Below are 12786 nucleotides of genomic sequence, written 5' to 3' on the forward strand. Positions count from 1 at the left end.
TTTACACCATGCAGGTTGGCAGATGCTACAAGGGGGGGGGGGGGGGTCAGTTTAATAACACACCGCTCCCGAACTCAACACTCTCAAGATTTCAGTCACGTCCCCTCATCCCACCCCATACTGTCCCTGCCCTGTCTGTTCCTTCCACCAGGAAAGCCCTTCCACTCCCTTTTCTACCTGTTTCCTTGTTTATGACCTACTGATTCAACTGAATCAAGATTAAGGGGGGGGGGGCGGTGAACAAAGGATAGACAATGTCATGTCAATGTCATAGACTACTACAAAGCTGTTAAAACGGATGTTCTCAGAGACGGGAAAAAGGCTAAAAAAGAAAACGTAGGTAATGGGGAAAACACAGTACACATGACCAGCTATACAGCATGATTCTGATGCCACAAAATATTATATGTATATATATATATAATATTCTTTTTACTCCACGGATCCGTATCGAGTGCCTGCCGTGTCCCAGGCAGTGGGGATACAGTGAGGTATAAAACAGCCCAGCCCTGCTCTCCTGGGGCTCTCGGTGGAGTGGGGAGCTGACAGAAGTAGCAGGCAGCTAACGAAATCACTCCTGGGAGGAGGTAGGAAGTGATACACTGATGATAAAGCGGGCATCGGAGTGGGGCAGGAGCCCCAGGGCTTTCCTAAATCAGAAAAATAATGCATGCGCCCTCCAGGTTCTGAAGGCGCTGCTGGCCTTTGAGGCTGGCGCACGGCCTCCGGACAGCTGGGAAGGCAGCCACGACCACCCCCCTCCACTCCCCTCACCCCTGCCTGTTGGCACCGTTCTGTGACCTTGGTCTCTTGTTCGCTGGTTTTGTGGTATTTTACACACTCGTCTTATCTCTTAAATGTCAGGGACAATGTCTGATTCATGCCGCGCCTCCCACACCGCGTGGCACATTAAGAAAGACTCAGAACGCACTCGCTGGGTTAAACAGAATTCTGTTCCCCTCCAGGGCTGGAATCTGGCCTCTCTCGTCGTGATAATAGTCATATTATTTTTTTACTTCCTTTCTCCCTGCGGCGCCCAGGGTGGCAGCTTAATCGGTGCTGACTTACCCCCTCTCCGCTACACCTCCGCCCCCAAACCGGGGACAGACCCCTCCTCTGGCTCCACAGACCTGTCTGCCCCTCCAGACCTCAGTTTCCCCTCCTGGAAGTGGCACCATCCCTTCTGAGGCCAAGGCTGGGGGCAAGGCGGACAAACCCCGGGCCCAGGTTGGGGGTGAGGAGTGCGTTCTTTGTCTCGGGAGCACAAAGCCCCATTTGTGATCGCGGGGCACGATTCTGGGCAGAGAGCCACGTGGGACAGGAGGCAGCGGTGGGAGGAGTGGGCAGGATTCCCAAACCCCTCCTGTGGGCTGGCTGCCGAGGAAGCAGTAGGTCCCCTCCCCCCACAGCCTGAAACACGGTGTCCGGCTGCCAGTCTGACGCCCTGCTTCCTCCTTCCTCGGCCCTTCTCCCTAAGGTGGCCTCCCCACCCCTGCCTTGGAATGGAGAAGTAGGCAGGGGGAGGCCACCCAGGCATGAGATCTGGGGGCGGGGAGAGTGGATATTTCCAGAGCTACGGGTTGTGGCCAAGGGCAAGGCCAGCCTAGAAGTTGTGTCCTGCTGTCACTCAGCAGCCCGACCCAACCCGTCTCCCAGGCCAAGGGGACAGAGAGGTGGGGGGAGGGGGGCTGGGACCTCTGCCTCAGCAGCGTGGCAGGGGAGCCCCAAGAGGACCTGGAAGCAAGGCCCCATTTAAAGCAGAAATGCAAAGGCCTGGGGCATGGAGGGGTGTAGCCTGACCCATCCCATCATCCTTGAATTCTGCACACTGACAGACAGACCTTTGTTCTCTTGTAGGAAGAAGCCATATCCTCCTGCTTCGGGGCCTTTGCACATGCTGTTCTGTCTCCTTGGAATACTTTTCCTTTCTTCTTCTCACCCCTCTTTATCCTTCAGGTCTGGGTTCACATGATACTTTCTCAGAGAGGCTTCCCTCCCTGCTCCTTGCACCCTGGGCTTCTTCCCTTGAGGCCTTCCAGAGCATAATGACATATTTGCAGTCATTTGAGGCCTCTGACCGCCCCATCAGCCTGTATGTCCCATGTGGGCAGGATTTGCCTTAACCACTGTTGTATCCTCACACGGTGCCTGCTACAGTGTAAGTGCTCAATAAACATCTGCCCTCCCGCCCCCCCCCCCCACACCCAAACAAACCACCTCTAAGGGAATAGAGATTAAAAAGGGAAGGACGCCTAGCAGCTTCAAGATGAGGACACCCTCCGAGCAGGAAAGGAAGGGAATGGAGCCTGAGGAGGGAGAGATCCAAGACGGGCTCAAGGGTATCTGAAGTACTGTAGTTAAGAAGGTGGGCTCCACGTCCAGATGGCTGAGTTCAAGTCCCGCCTCGGGCTTGGCACATCGCATGAAGGAAAAAGCAGCAAATCGGACCGTCAACGTTTAAAACTGTTCTTTGCGAGAGACCACGTGAAGAGAATGAAAAGACAAGCTACAGCCTGGGAGAAAATACCCAACAGAGGTCTATCTGGAACATCCAGACGTGTATCTAGAATATATAAAGAAGTTCCCCAAACCCAACGGCTAAAAACAATTCATTAGAACACAGGCGACAGATGCGGAACTGATATTTGGCTGAAGCGGAGACACAGATGGCAAAGAAGTATGCAAAAAGATGTTCCTCATCATTACAGCCAGTAGAGAAGTGCAAAGACCACAAGGAGACATCACTGCACCTATCAGAATGGCTAAAACAGAAGTGGTGAGAATAGCGAGGATGAAGAAAAAACAAAACAAAACACCGGATCACTTGTGCATTGTCGGTGGGAATATGGTACCGCCACTCTGGAAAAGACTGTGGCAGTTTCCTTAACAGTTATGCTCACGGGCATCGATCCCAGAGGAGTGAGAGCTTACGTTCACACAAAAACCAGGACGTGAATCCTCACGGCGGCTTTATTCAAGAGAGCCCCAAACTGCAAATAACCCAAATGTCCTTCTACCTAAATGGTTACACTGTGGCCATCCATCCCACAGCACGCTTCTCAGCGATCAAAAAGAATAAACACTGATGCGTAGCAAGTAGGGTGGGTCTCCAGAGAACAAAGCGGAGTGCAAAAGCCAGCCTCAAAGGTTACATACTGTACAATTCCACTTAGCTAACATCCTTGACGTGACAAAACTATGCAGATGGAGAACAGATAAACAGTCTCCAGGGGTTAGGGAGGCAGGAGGGAGGGAAGGGGTCCTGGCTATCAAAGGGCGGCATGAAGGATCCCAGCGAGGAACGTTCTGCAGCTTGACGGTGACCGTCGCAGGGGTCCACATGTGATAACTTTGCATAGGACTAAATACACACACACATGAGTGCATGTAAAACTGTGAAACCTGATTAAGGCTGGCGGATTGTATCGATGTCAATTTCTTGGTTGTGATACTGTGCGGTCAGGTGCGAGATGGAACCATCGGGGGAAACCGGGTGGAGGGATACGGGATCTTTCTGTATTACTTCTTAAAGTTTTTTTCAATTATTTATTTATTTATTTATTTTTTATTTTTGAGAGACAGAGAGAGAGAGAGAGAGAGAGAGGGAAAGAGAGAGAGAGAGAGAGAGAGAGAGAGAGACGGAGCGTGAGCTGGGAAGGGGCAGAAAGAGGGAGACACAGAATCCAAAGCAGGCTCCAGGCTCTGAGCTGTTGTCAGCACAGAGCCCGATGCGGGGCTCAAACCCATGAACTGCGAGATCCTGACCTGAGCTGAAGTCCGGCTCTCAACCGACTCAGCCACCCAGGCGCCCCTATATTACTTCTTAAATTGCATGCATGTCTACACGGCTCTCTAAATAAAAGAGTCATCTGGGGGTTACACATCTATTAGAATGACCTGAAAAATACCCAACAATACCGGCTGCTGGCGAGGATATGGAGTAATCAGACCTCTCATGCATTGTTGGTGTCTATATACAAATGGTAGGGCCACGGGCACCTGGGTGGCTCAGTTGGTTAAACGTCTGACTCTTGGTTTCAGCATAGGTCATGAATTCACGGTTCGGGAGTTCGAGCCCTGTGTCAGGCTCTGCACTACCAGTGAGGAACTTGCTTGGGATTCCTTCTCTCTCTGCCCCTCCCCTGCACTCTCTCTCTCTCTCTCTCTCTCTCTCTCTCAAAATAAATGAATACACTTTATTTTATGTTATTTTAATTTTCTTAATGTTTATTTATTTCTGAGACAGAGAGAGACCGAGCATGAGTGAGGGAGGGGCAGAGAGAGAGGGAGACACAGAATCCGAAGCAGGCTCCAGGCTCCCAGCTGTCAGCACACAGCCCGACGCGGGGCTCGAACTCAGAAACCATGAGATCATGACCTGAGCCGAAGTCAGTCTCTCAACCAACTGAGCCACCCAGGCACCCCAAATAAATACACTTTAAAAAAAGCAACTTATTTTTTTAAAAATGGTACAGCCACTTTGAAAAAAGTTTGCAGTTTTTCATACAGTTAGACACATACTTACCATATGACTCAGCAATCCTGCTCCTACATATTTATACGGAGCAGAATGAAAGCTTATGTTCACACAAAAAATCTGTCCATGAATACACAGGCTCTATTTGTCATTGCCCAGAACCAGAAATGACCCAGCGGGAGGCTGAATAAACAAACCATGGTATACCATCAAGTAGTACTCGGCAATGAAGAAGAATAAATTATGGATACACCCATCAACGGGAATGAATTTCAAATGAACACTTCTGTGTTAAAGAATCCAGACTCAAAAGGCTACAAAGTATAGAATTCCATTTCTGATATTCTGGGAAAGGCAAAACTATCAGGATAGAGAGCAGGTCAGCGGTTGCCAGGGGCTAGGGTGGGGACAAGGGTTTATTATGAAGAAGCGTGGGGACTTTTGGGGGTGATGGAAACATTTTGTACCTTGACTATAGTGGGTGGTGATGACCCATGACTTTCTGCATTTGCCAAACCCATAGAACTGTACGTGAAAAAAAAAAAAAATGAATTTTACATTATGTAAATTATACCTCAACATTTTTAAACCAAGAAAAAAATTAGGTCGTGTAGCTTATAACTTCACGTCAATGTGTGCAGAAAGATATATGTGCAATTTAATGCAAAATGATCCAAGAGAAAATGTACATTATTTTAGCTCCTTTCTAAAAATATGCCCTCAGGGGCGCCTGGGTGGCTCAGACGGTTAAACGTCCGACTCCGGCTCAGGTCATGATCCCGCTGTTTGTGAGTTCGAGCCCCGTGTGGGGCTCTGTGCTGACAGCTCGGAGCCTGGAGCCTGCTTCCAATTCTGTGTCCCCCAGTCATGCTCTGTCTCTATCTCAAATATAGGTAAACATTTAAATAAACAATAAATAAACAAATAAATAAACAAACAAATAAATAAATAAATAAATTTGTGCTCTGACAAAATGCTTAGGAGTTGCTTTAAGCAACGTAGGCATGATAAGCATGGTTTTTCCTAACAGTGTTATTCTGCAATAAGAAAATATATTTCTTTACATGAAAAAAATTACTTAAAATAGAAAAATAAAATGATCGAAAGCACAGACGATGAGATGCTAGCGTGTATTATTTCTGGGTGGAGGACCCATGGGTATCTGCAGTTTTGGTCTGGGCATTTTTCTCTAACACCGTCCCTTGGAGTGCCGTTTTTAGGAATTAACTTAGACATTGTACAGAAAGCTCTTAGCACAGTGCCTGAACAACAGTAATCGCTCAAGGTATGTCAGCTCCTCCCCATCCCCCAAATCTGGGGCTCCTCCAACCCGGCCTCCCCTGGGTGGTGCTGATCTCCCTTAACCACACTGGGGGCTCCATGAGACTGGGCCAGGGTAGCCCCATCCCCAGCAAAAGGTGTTGACCCTCAGAGGGATGGAACGTAGTAGGCCCTCAGCACTTTGCCAGGGAGTGAATAGCCCTGCCCAGGACCTGGCAAACAGTGGGTGCCCAATAATTACTCTTTGAACAGACAACTAACCGTTACAACCATGATAGAGGCGTCCCGTCCCATCCCACCCGGCCAGGGAGAGGCTTGACCAGACACGTGGCACCAAATGGGTAAATTTTTGGCTGAAGGACCCACCTCCTCTCCACTGCACCCCAGTTTACATTGGGACTTAAAGCCGTCTCTGAAATAGGCAGAGTCTGCTCCCCGCCCTACCCCCCTTGGGCGGCCCCCTGCCCTCTCCCCTCCCAGGATGGACTCCCGAGGCCTCAGGCCGGCCTTGGAATGTTGTGTGGTTGGTTGCCCCGGCAACCAAGGCCTGCTAGGTGGCGGCCTTCTCGGAGCACAGAACCCGCTGCCACACGGCCCTCCATCAGAACATCAGAAACTCCCAGGGCCCCCTGGGCTGGTGCAAAACTCCATCCGTGGAAAGAAAGCCCGGGGTGAATGCTGGCACAATGGCAGTGCCCTGGGAGGAATATTTCCGACTGGCCTTGCAAGAGAAACTGCCTGCGTGAGTGTCTTGGAATGGCAGGGAGGGCTGGAAGGAGGGCAGAAGCGGGCGGGATGACCCGTGCCTTCCTCTCGCCCACCGTCTGGTGGTGAAGCGTCTGGCTTCCTTGGGCAACTCCTGCTGGGGTATTACTGTCCCCACTTCACAGAGGAAGAAACTGAGGCTCAGAGGAAATCGGTCTCTGGGCTAGTTAGGGCAGAGCTGGGTTAACAGCCTCTGCTCCGGATCCCCACCCCTGGCTGCCATCCGGCTGCGATTAGATCCTTTGCACTGAGATGGGAATCCCTGCAAAGCTCTGCGCTTTAAAGGAGGAGTAGAGGAAGCTTGTCGGGTGCCTGCTTTGTGCTCAGCAGTGACCGAGGGGCCCAAGCTCAGTGTCGGTCTGGACCGGACCGGTGCCAGGAAGGCCCTCCAGCACATTCTGTTGGAGCCTCCCTTCTGCTCTCTACACAGCACCGTGGAGGGCTGTGTGCAGCACTGTGCCCCCCCCCGCCCCGCCCCCCCCCCAGAGCATGCCTCCAGATCCCAGCTCCTTCTGGAGCCCTCCCAGGGACGTCTGAGGGAGGCCGAACAGCCTTCCCGACGCAGCTTGGCCGCAGCAAGGAGCTGGTCTCCCCTGCGCCCCATCCAGACTTCCACCAGCACCCGCCTTCCGGCTCTGAGTTCATCCTTCTCTCCTTTCCCCCCACCCCCAATCGCAGCAGCAGCTCTGCTCTCATGCTGTAGCTGGAACCTACCCTCCTCACCTCTCCCCTACAACCACCTGACCAGCACCACACTATCTCTGTTATCCCGGAACCCCATCACCGGTCTCCCGGCGGCTGCCCTGCCTCTCTTACGGCCCTTGCCCCCCAACAGCAGCCTCCAGCTCTTCCACAAACCAAGATCCTTCTCTCAGGGCCTTTGCACTGGCTGTTCCCTGCAGGTGTCCACACGCTCACTCCCCCTTGCCCTTCGCGTCTCTGCCCAGACGACCTCAGAGTCTCCTCTGAGAGACTTTTTCATCTCCCTATCGAAAGATTTCCTTTTGGGGCGCTTAGATGGCTCAGTCAGTTAAGCCTCCTACTCTTGATTTTCGCTCGGTTCGTGATATTGAGCCCCGTGTCAGGCTCTGCGCTGATAGCTTGGAGCCTACTTCGGATTCTCCCCCTCTCTCTACCCATCCCCAATTCGTATGCACGCTCTCTCTCTCTCTCTCAAAATAAGTAAATAAACTTAAAAAAAAAAAAAATTCTTCCTCCCTCCCGCTGCCCCTCCGCTTGTGTGCACACTTTCTCTCTTTCAAAAAAAAAAAAGGGGGCACGTGGGTGGCTCAGGTGCTTAAGCGACTGCCTTCGGCTCAGGTCATGATCTCATGGTTTGTGGGTTCGGGCCCCGCATCAGGCTCTCTGCTGTCAGCTCGGAGCCCGCTTCTGATCCTCTGTCTCCCTCTCTCTCTCTGCCCCTCCTCTGCTCGTTTTCTCTCCTTGTCTCTCTATCTCAAAAGTTAACACATAATAAAAATAAAGATAAGTAAATAATAAATTTTAAAAAAGGAAAAGATTTCCTTTTGTCTGCTTAATTTTTCCTCTGAGCACCTACCACGGCCTAGCCTTATTTATTGTTAGGTTTGTTTTCTGTGTGCTCCGCCCCCCCCCCCCCCCAGCAGCCTGGTGGCTTCTGGAAGGTGGGGATTTTGTCTGCCTTGTGCACACCTGCACCCCTCAGTGCCTGGAAAGATGCCTGGCACAGAGTAGGTGCTCGGTACAATTTATTGAATGAATTCAATAAATTCAGCAGCTAGTGTGGGGTTAATGGGGGTATTTCAGGCACTAGTGGGGGGGGGGGTTGGGGGCCCCACCTTCTGCCTCCTTCATCCCTGCCTCCTCCTGGAGCTCCTCCAGGAAGATCCCGGAGCAAAGTGTGGACCACTTCCCGCCAGTGCTGCGTCTCCTGGAGAAGAGGCAGGAGTTGGTAGATGCGGACCGAGGCCTGCAGGCCCAGAAGGAGGTGAGCCTCCACTGCAGTCCCTGAGACGTTTTGGGACCCCAGACCGAAAAACCCACAAGTGTCCAGGTGGGGAAGCACTGAGAAGACGCTGCGGGAGCCCAGAGGAAGCCTCTATCTCCACGAAGGGGTGGTCAAGGAGGGCTTCCTGGAGGAAGTAATGTCTTGGGGATTGGGAAAGGGCAAGCAAGTCAGCTTAGCCAGTAAAGGAGGGTGGGGTGAGGAAGGAGAAGCGGGCAGAGGGAACAGCACATGCAAAACTGGAAGGCAAGGACAAAACACAGGTGGATGAACGTCTGGAAGGCAGAGCGTCAGAGGGAGCGGGTGAGATGAGGCCAGAAGGACGCACAGGGAAGCTGGCTGCGGGGGGGGGGGGGGCATTTGGGCTTCATCGGGGGTGGTGGGAGCCATGGGCGGGTTTGAGCAGGGGCGTGCGGACAAGCTCAGGAACAACAGATAAGTAGGATCCTGAAAGTACTGGATAACTTGGACCCCCAAACACACAGACACCCACTCCTCACCTCCCCCAGGTGTTCCAGACCACGAGAGCAGCGCTGAAAGAGCGCTGGGGACAGTTGGAACAGAAGGAGCAGGAGCTAAAGGGGTCCTTTGTCCGCTTTGACAAGTTCCTGCAGGTAGGTGGAGACTGCTGGGGGGGAGGCAGGTCAGCGGGTCACGGAGTCTCTATCCTGCAGGGGCAGCCTCGCTCGGGAATTTTAAAAGTGTGCTGACTAATACAAGAGGTTGTAGAGTAGGAAATACACACGCACCGCCTGTCGTATTCGAGTTTTCAAAAAGCGTGGGGGAGAGGAGAGGGACCAAAATCAGAGCTACTGCTCACTCTGCCCACGGGCCACCTGTCTGCTACCACGGCTGGGCACGCCAAGAGTTGGGGCGGTGGAAGCAGCGAGCCCCGCGGGCTCCCGGGTCCCGAGGGCGGTCGCCTCCGCTCTGTCCGCCTCCCCAGGACACCGAGGCCCGGCGCAGCCGCGCCCTGCGGAGGGCGGCCCAGGAGCGGCTCCAGGCGGACCGCCGGGAGGCGGAGGCCCTACGGCTTCGGGCCCAGTTCGAGGAGCTGCAGCGGGAGCGCGCGCGGCTGCGGTGCCGGCTGGAGCGCCTGGAGCCCTGCGCGCGCCTGCTGGGGCGAGTGCTGGAGCAGCTGCCGGAGGTGAGTACCCTGCGGAGGCTTTGGGGCTCGGCGCCCCCATGCAGCCTGGCTACCAGGTCGGGTGGGCTCTGGAAAGCCTTTGGGTGTGCACTACTGGAGCGCTGACTGTATGTCAGGAATCACCACTTATTGAGCACTGACTGTATGCCAGGGACAAGGTTTGCTCTGAATTCTCCTCAACGCCCGGTGATGTAAGTCCTGTTCTTGCCAACCGCATGGGGGAAACCCGGGTCCCCTCCCCTCCCCCCCATTTTCACAAACGGGGAAACTGAGGCTCAGAATGGTAACTCTCACTCAGGGGCACACAGGAGAAGGAGGGGGTGTGCCCAGGCACTCAATAGATACCCGTTGAACAATACATGAACACTACATGAATACTAATCACAGGCAGTGAAGTTGGCTAGGCTTTATGCTGGAGTGGGGAGGGGCGAGAGCAGTCCTCGTTTCTGGGGTAGGGGCCGTGCGATACCCTCATTTTGCACGTGGGCTAACCGAGGAGGCGCCGGAGGGCCGGATGGCGGGGGGAGGGGAGGGGGCTGCGGGCCGGCTGAGTCCCCATCTTGACCGCACCCTAGTTCCAGGAGGTCCCCGAGCTGGTGGCGCGCTTCGACGGCCTGGTCGATATGCAGGCGGCGCTGAGGCTCACGGAGCGCCAGCGGCTGGCCGAGCTGGAGGAGGCGCGCGCTCGGCTGCAGCGGCTGCGGGACGCGGGGCAGAGCGAGCTGCTCGGGCAGGGCCAGCGGCGAGTGCAGCTGCTGGAGCGCCTGGAGGCCGCGAGGGAGCGCACGCTGCGCTGGGTACGGCCGGGAGGGAGGAGGTGGGCGCCCGGGACCCCAGCCTCCCACCTCCGGAGAGGAGTGCCACGAGTGCTAAGAGCAGAAGGCAGTGGTTACCCAAGAGGGAGCCCACGAGTGCTAAGAGCAGAAGGCAGTGGTTACCCAAGAGGGAGCCCACGAGTGCTAAGAGCAGAAGGCAATGGTTACCCCAGAGGGGAGCTGCGCTAACGGGCGGATTCCAGCATCCGAACGCGCTTCCGGACACAGGAGGCCAGTCCTAGCCCAACCTGACGCCCAATTCCTGCACTCCTCTCCTGGAGGTTCCCCCGGCGCGCCAGACTGGAGGGAAGGGAGGAGGCTCCCCCCACCCTCCTCAGCAGGCCCAAACCTTGATCGGGGAAGGGGGCGGGGTGTTCTGCAGGAATCCAAGTGGATTCAGATCCAGAACACCGGGGCAGAGAAGACCCTTCTCCTGGGACGCACTAGGATAGCAGCGCTCAACCTGTTCCAGCTAGTGTGCCGGCACAAGACGCACCCGCCTGCCCTGGACATCGAGGACACTGAGGGGCAGCTGGAGCAGGTGAGCTCCCTCCTTACGTGCCCTCCAACCCCCAGATTCAGAGCTTCACAGTGCCTGAAGTCTCCGGGTTCAGTATGACCCTCTGTGATCAGGGCACACACTTCCAGCCCCCCCCCACCCCCCGGGGGGTGGGGGGGGACGTGGGCTCTGTGGCCACCTGGGAACCCTGCCTAGGAGGCTGGGTTGGTCTTGGCTCTGCGGGTCATCTGCTCTGTGGCCAGAAGCAAGCCGCCAGGCCCCTCTCTGGGTCCCAGGCTTCTCACTTGCGCCCAAGGGCCGAGGTGTGTGACGATATTGTACTTTAGGCCAAGAGTCTGTCTTTCGTCCCAGGCTCAGACAGCATTAACAAGTGTGACATCAATAAGAAACCAGGTTGAGACTCACCCTTGCTCCTGGCAGAGACAGGCCTCTGCTTCCCCAGGGAGAGGGAGGGAGGGGCCGTGCCCTCGTCTTTCTGCACAAGGGCACCACCAATGGCACTGTGGCCCAAGTCGTTCAGGTTTGCAAAGTTGCAGGATATGTGACATGGCTTACAGAGAGAGGGGGTTTCGGACCCCTCTGTTGTTCCTAATGGGGACCCAGAGCATGGTTCCTTTAAGCGGAAGAAACACAAAAGGAGGCACCCCAGCCCCTGCCACTCCTGTCCTGCACCCAGCACCCTCGACCCCAACCAAACGCCAGGAACTGGGGCCCCGAGAGCCTACCTTTGTTCCACACCCGGAGAGGGATGGATGTCTCCGGTTCTCCCAAGTGTGGCCCAGCACCCTGCGGTGCACGACTCCAGGAGGGACAGAGGCTCAGTTATGACGTAGCAGGCAAATGCCCGTCCCTTTTCAACCAACCCCGATTCTACCAAAGAGAAAGGCTCATTGTGGGGGCGACTCTACCTTTAACCCCTGTAGTGCTCTCTGGTCTCTGGGCCTGGGCCTCACACCCCGTGGAGGCGACAGCGGCCAACCAGAATGCAGAGACTGGGTTTTGCGTTCATTGTAGCATTTTTCCAGTTGTCCTCCACTTACGACAAGGGTAACCTAACTCTCTCCAATTTTTGTTAGAAATATAGTTTCCCTCTCTGTGACAAACGCTAAGGGAGAACCCAAAGATAAGTTCGTTCAAGCTCTAGCTCTTGGCAGTGGACCCATGGGCGTTCATGAAGTTCGTATCAATAAATAAGTTTAATTAGGACAAAATCTGGGAGTGTTTGGAGAGGAGAGCAGACCAGACACCGGTGAATATGCCCGATCTGTTTAAAAGGGGGGAAACAAATCGTTGCAAATAAAAATACTTTTAATTGTAACACAAGTGATAGCCAGCTAGGAAACTATGAGGGTACCTGCTGACAACCACAAACCATTTCGGGGGTTGGAACGGAGACCCGAAGAACCGAGAACAGCTTAGGGCAGGTTCGCCGGCTGCTGGTAACCAGCACGTTGCTGGCTTTTAATAGGGGTCTCCACCCCCAAACCCTGCGTTGCAGCATCCTGGGGTGGAGGGTGGGGACGGGACCCCCGGGGGCTGGGATGGGACTCTGGCTGTGCTGGGGACCCCTAGGTGAAGCTGTTCATTCTGGACCTCTCTGCCATGCTGGCCAGTCTTGGGCAGGCCAAGCCCACACCTGCCTGCTAGCCCTGACCCAGGTAAGCTGGGGGACAGGGGGGCCCCCTGGAAAGGAAGTGCACACTTCCTGCGGGGTATGTGCTGAGTGGCTCTCACTGGAAAGATGGGACGGCCGTGCCCGCTGGGGCTGCCGTGGGAAATGCATGAGAGGTATACAGC

At 54.6% G+C, this 12786-nt stretch overlaps 1 protein-coding gene across 4 annotated transcripts; it reads left to right on the forward strand.

Annotated features, from left to right (window-relative positions):
• Positions 1–6269: 6269 nt before the first annotated feature.
• CFAP73 (cilia and flagella associated protein 73) lies at positions 6270–12756 on the forward strand. Of its 4 annotated transcripts, XM_045458269.1 has the most exons (7): positions 6284–6500; positions 8384–8489; positions 9017–9121; positions 9454–9654; positions 10230–10451; positions 10852–11010; positions 12562–12756. In XM_045458269.1, the coding sequence occupies exons 1-7, from the start codon at positions 6445–6447 to the stop codon at positions 12634–12636; spliced, it is 924 nt and encodes a 307-aa protein (XP_045314225.1). In that variant the 5' UTR covers positions 6284–6444; the 3' UTR covers positions 12637–12756. The 4 variants fall into 4 exon arrangements, with proteins under 4 accessions (XP_045314224.1, XP_045314222.1, XP_045314223.1 ...); XM_045458268.1 differs by lacking the exon at positions 12562–12756 and having other exon boundaries at positions 6270–6500; positions 8375–8489; positions 10942–11166; XM_045458266.1 differs by lacking the exon at positions 12562–12756 and having other exon boundaries at positions 6271–6500; positions 8375–8489; positions 10852–11166.
• The last annotated feature ends 30 nt before the right edge of the window (positions 12757–12786 follow it).

The sequence above is a fragment of the Leopardus geoffroyi genome, chromosome D3 (genome assembly GCF_018350155.1).
Source record: "Leopardus geoffroyi isolate Oge1 chromosome D3, O.geoffroyi_Oge1_pat1.0, whole genome shotgun sequence".
Classification (NCBI taxonomy): domain Eukaryota; kingdom Metazoa; phylum Chordata; class Mammalia; order Carnivora; family Felidae; genus Leopardus; species Leopardus geoffroyi.

Coding starts and splice junctions, on each gene's coding strand:
- CFAP73 (XM_045458266.1), top strand. CDS start 6,445: ATGGCAGTGCCCTGGGAGGAATATTTCCGACTGGCCTTGCAAGAGAAA. Junction 6,501..8,374: donor TTGCAAGAGAAACTGCCTGC/GTGAGTGTCTTG, acceptor CTCCTCCTGGAG/CTCCTCCAGGAAGATCCCGG. Junction 8,490..9,016: donor GCCTGCAGGCCCAGAAGGAG/GTGAGCCTCCAC, acceptor CACCTCCCCCAG/GTGTTCCAGACCACGAGAGC.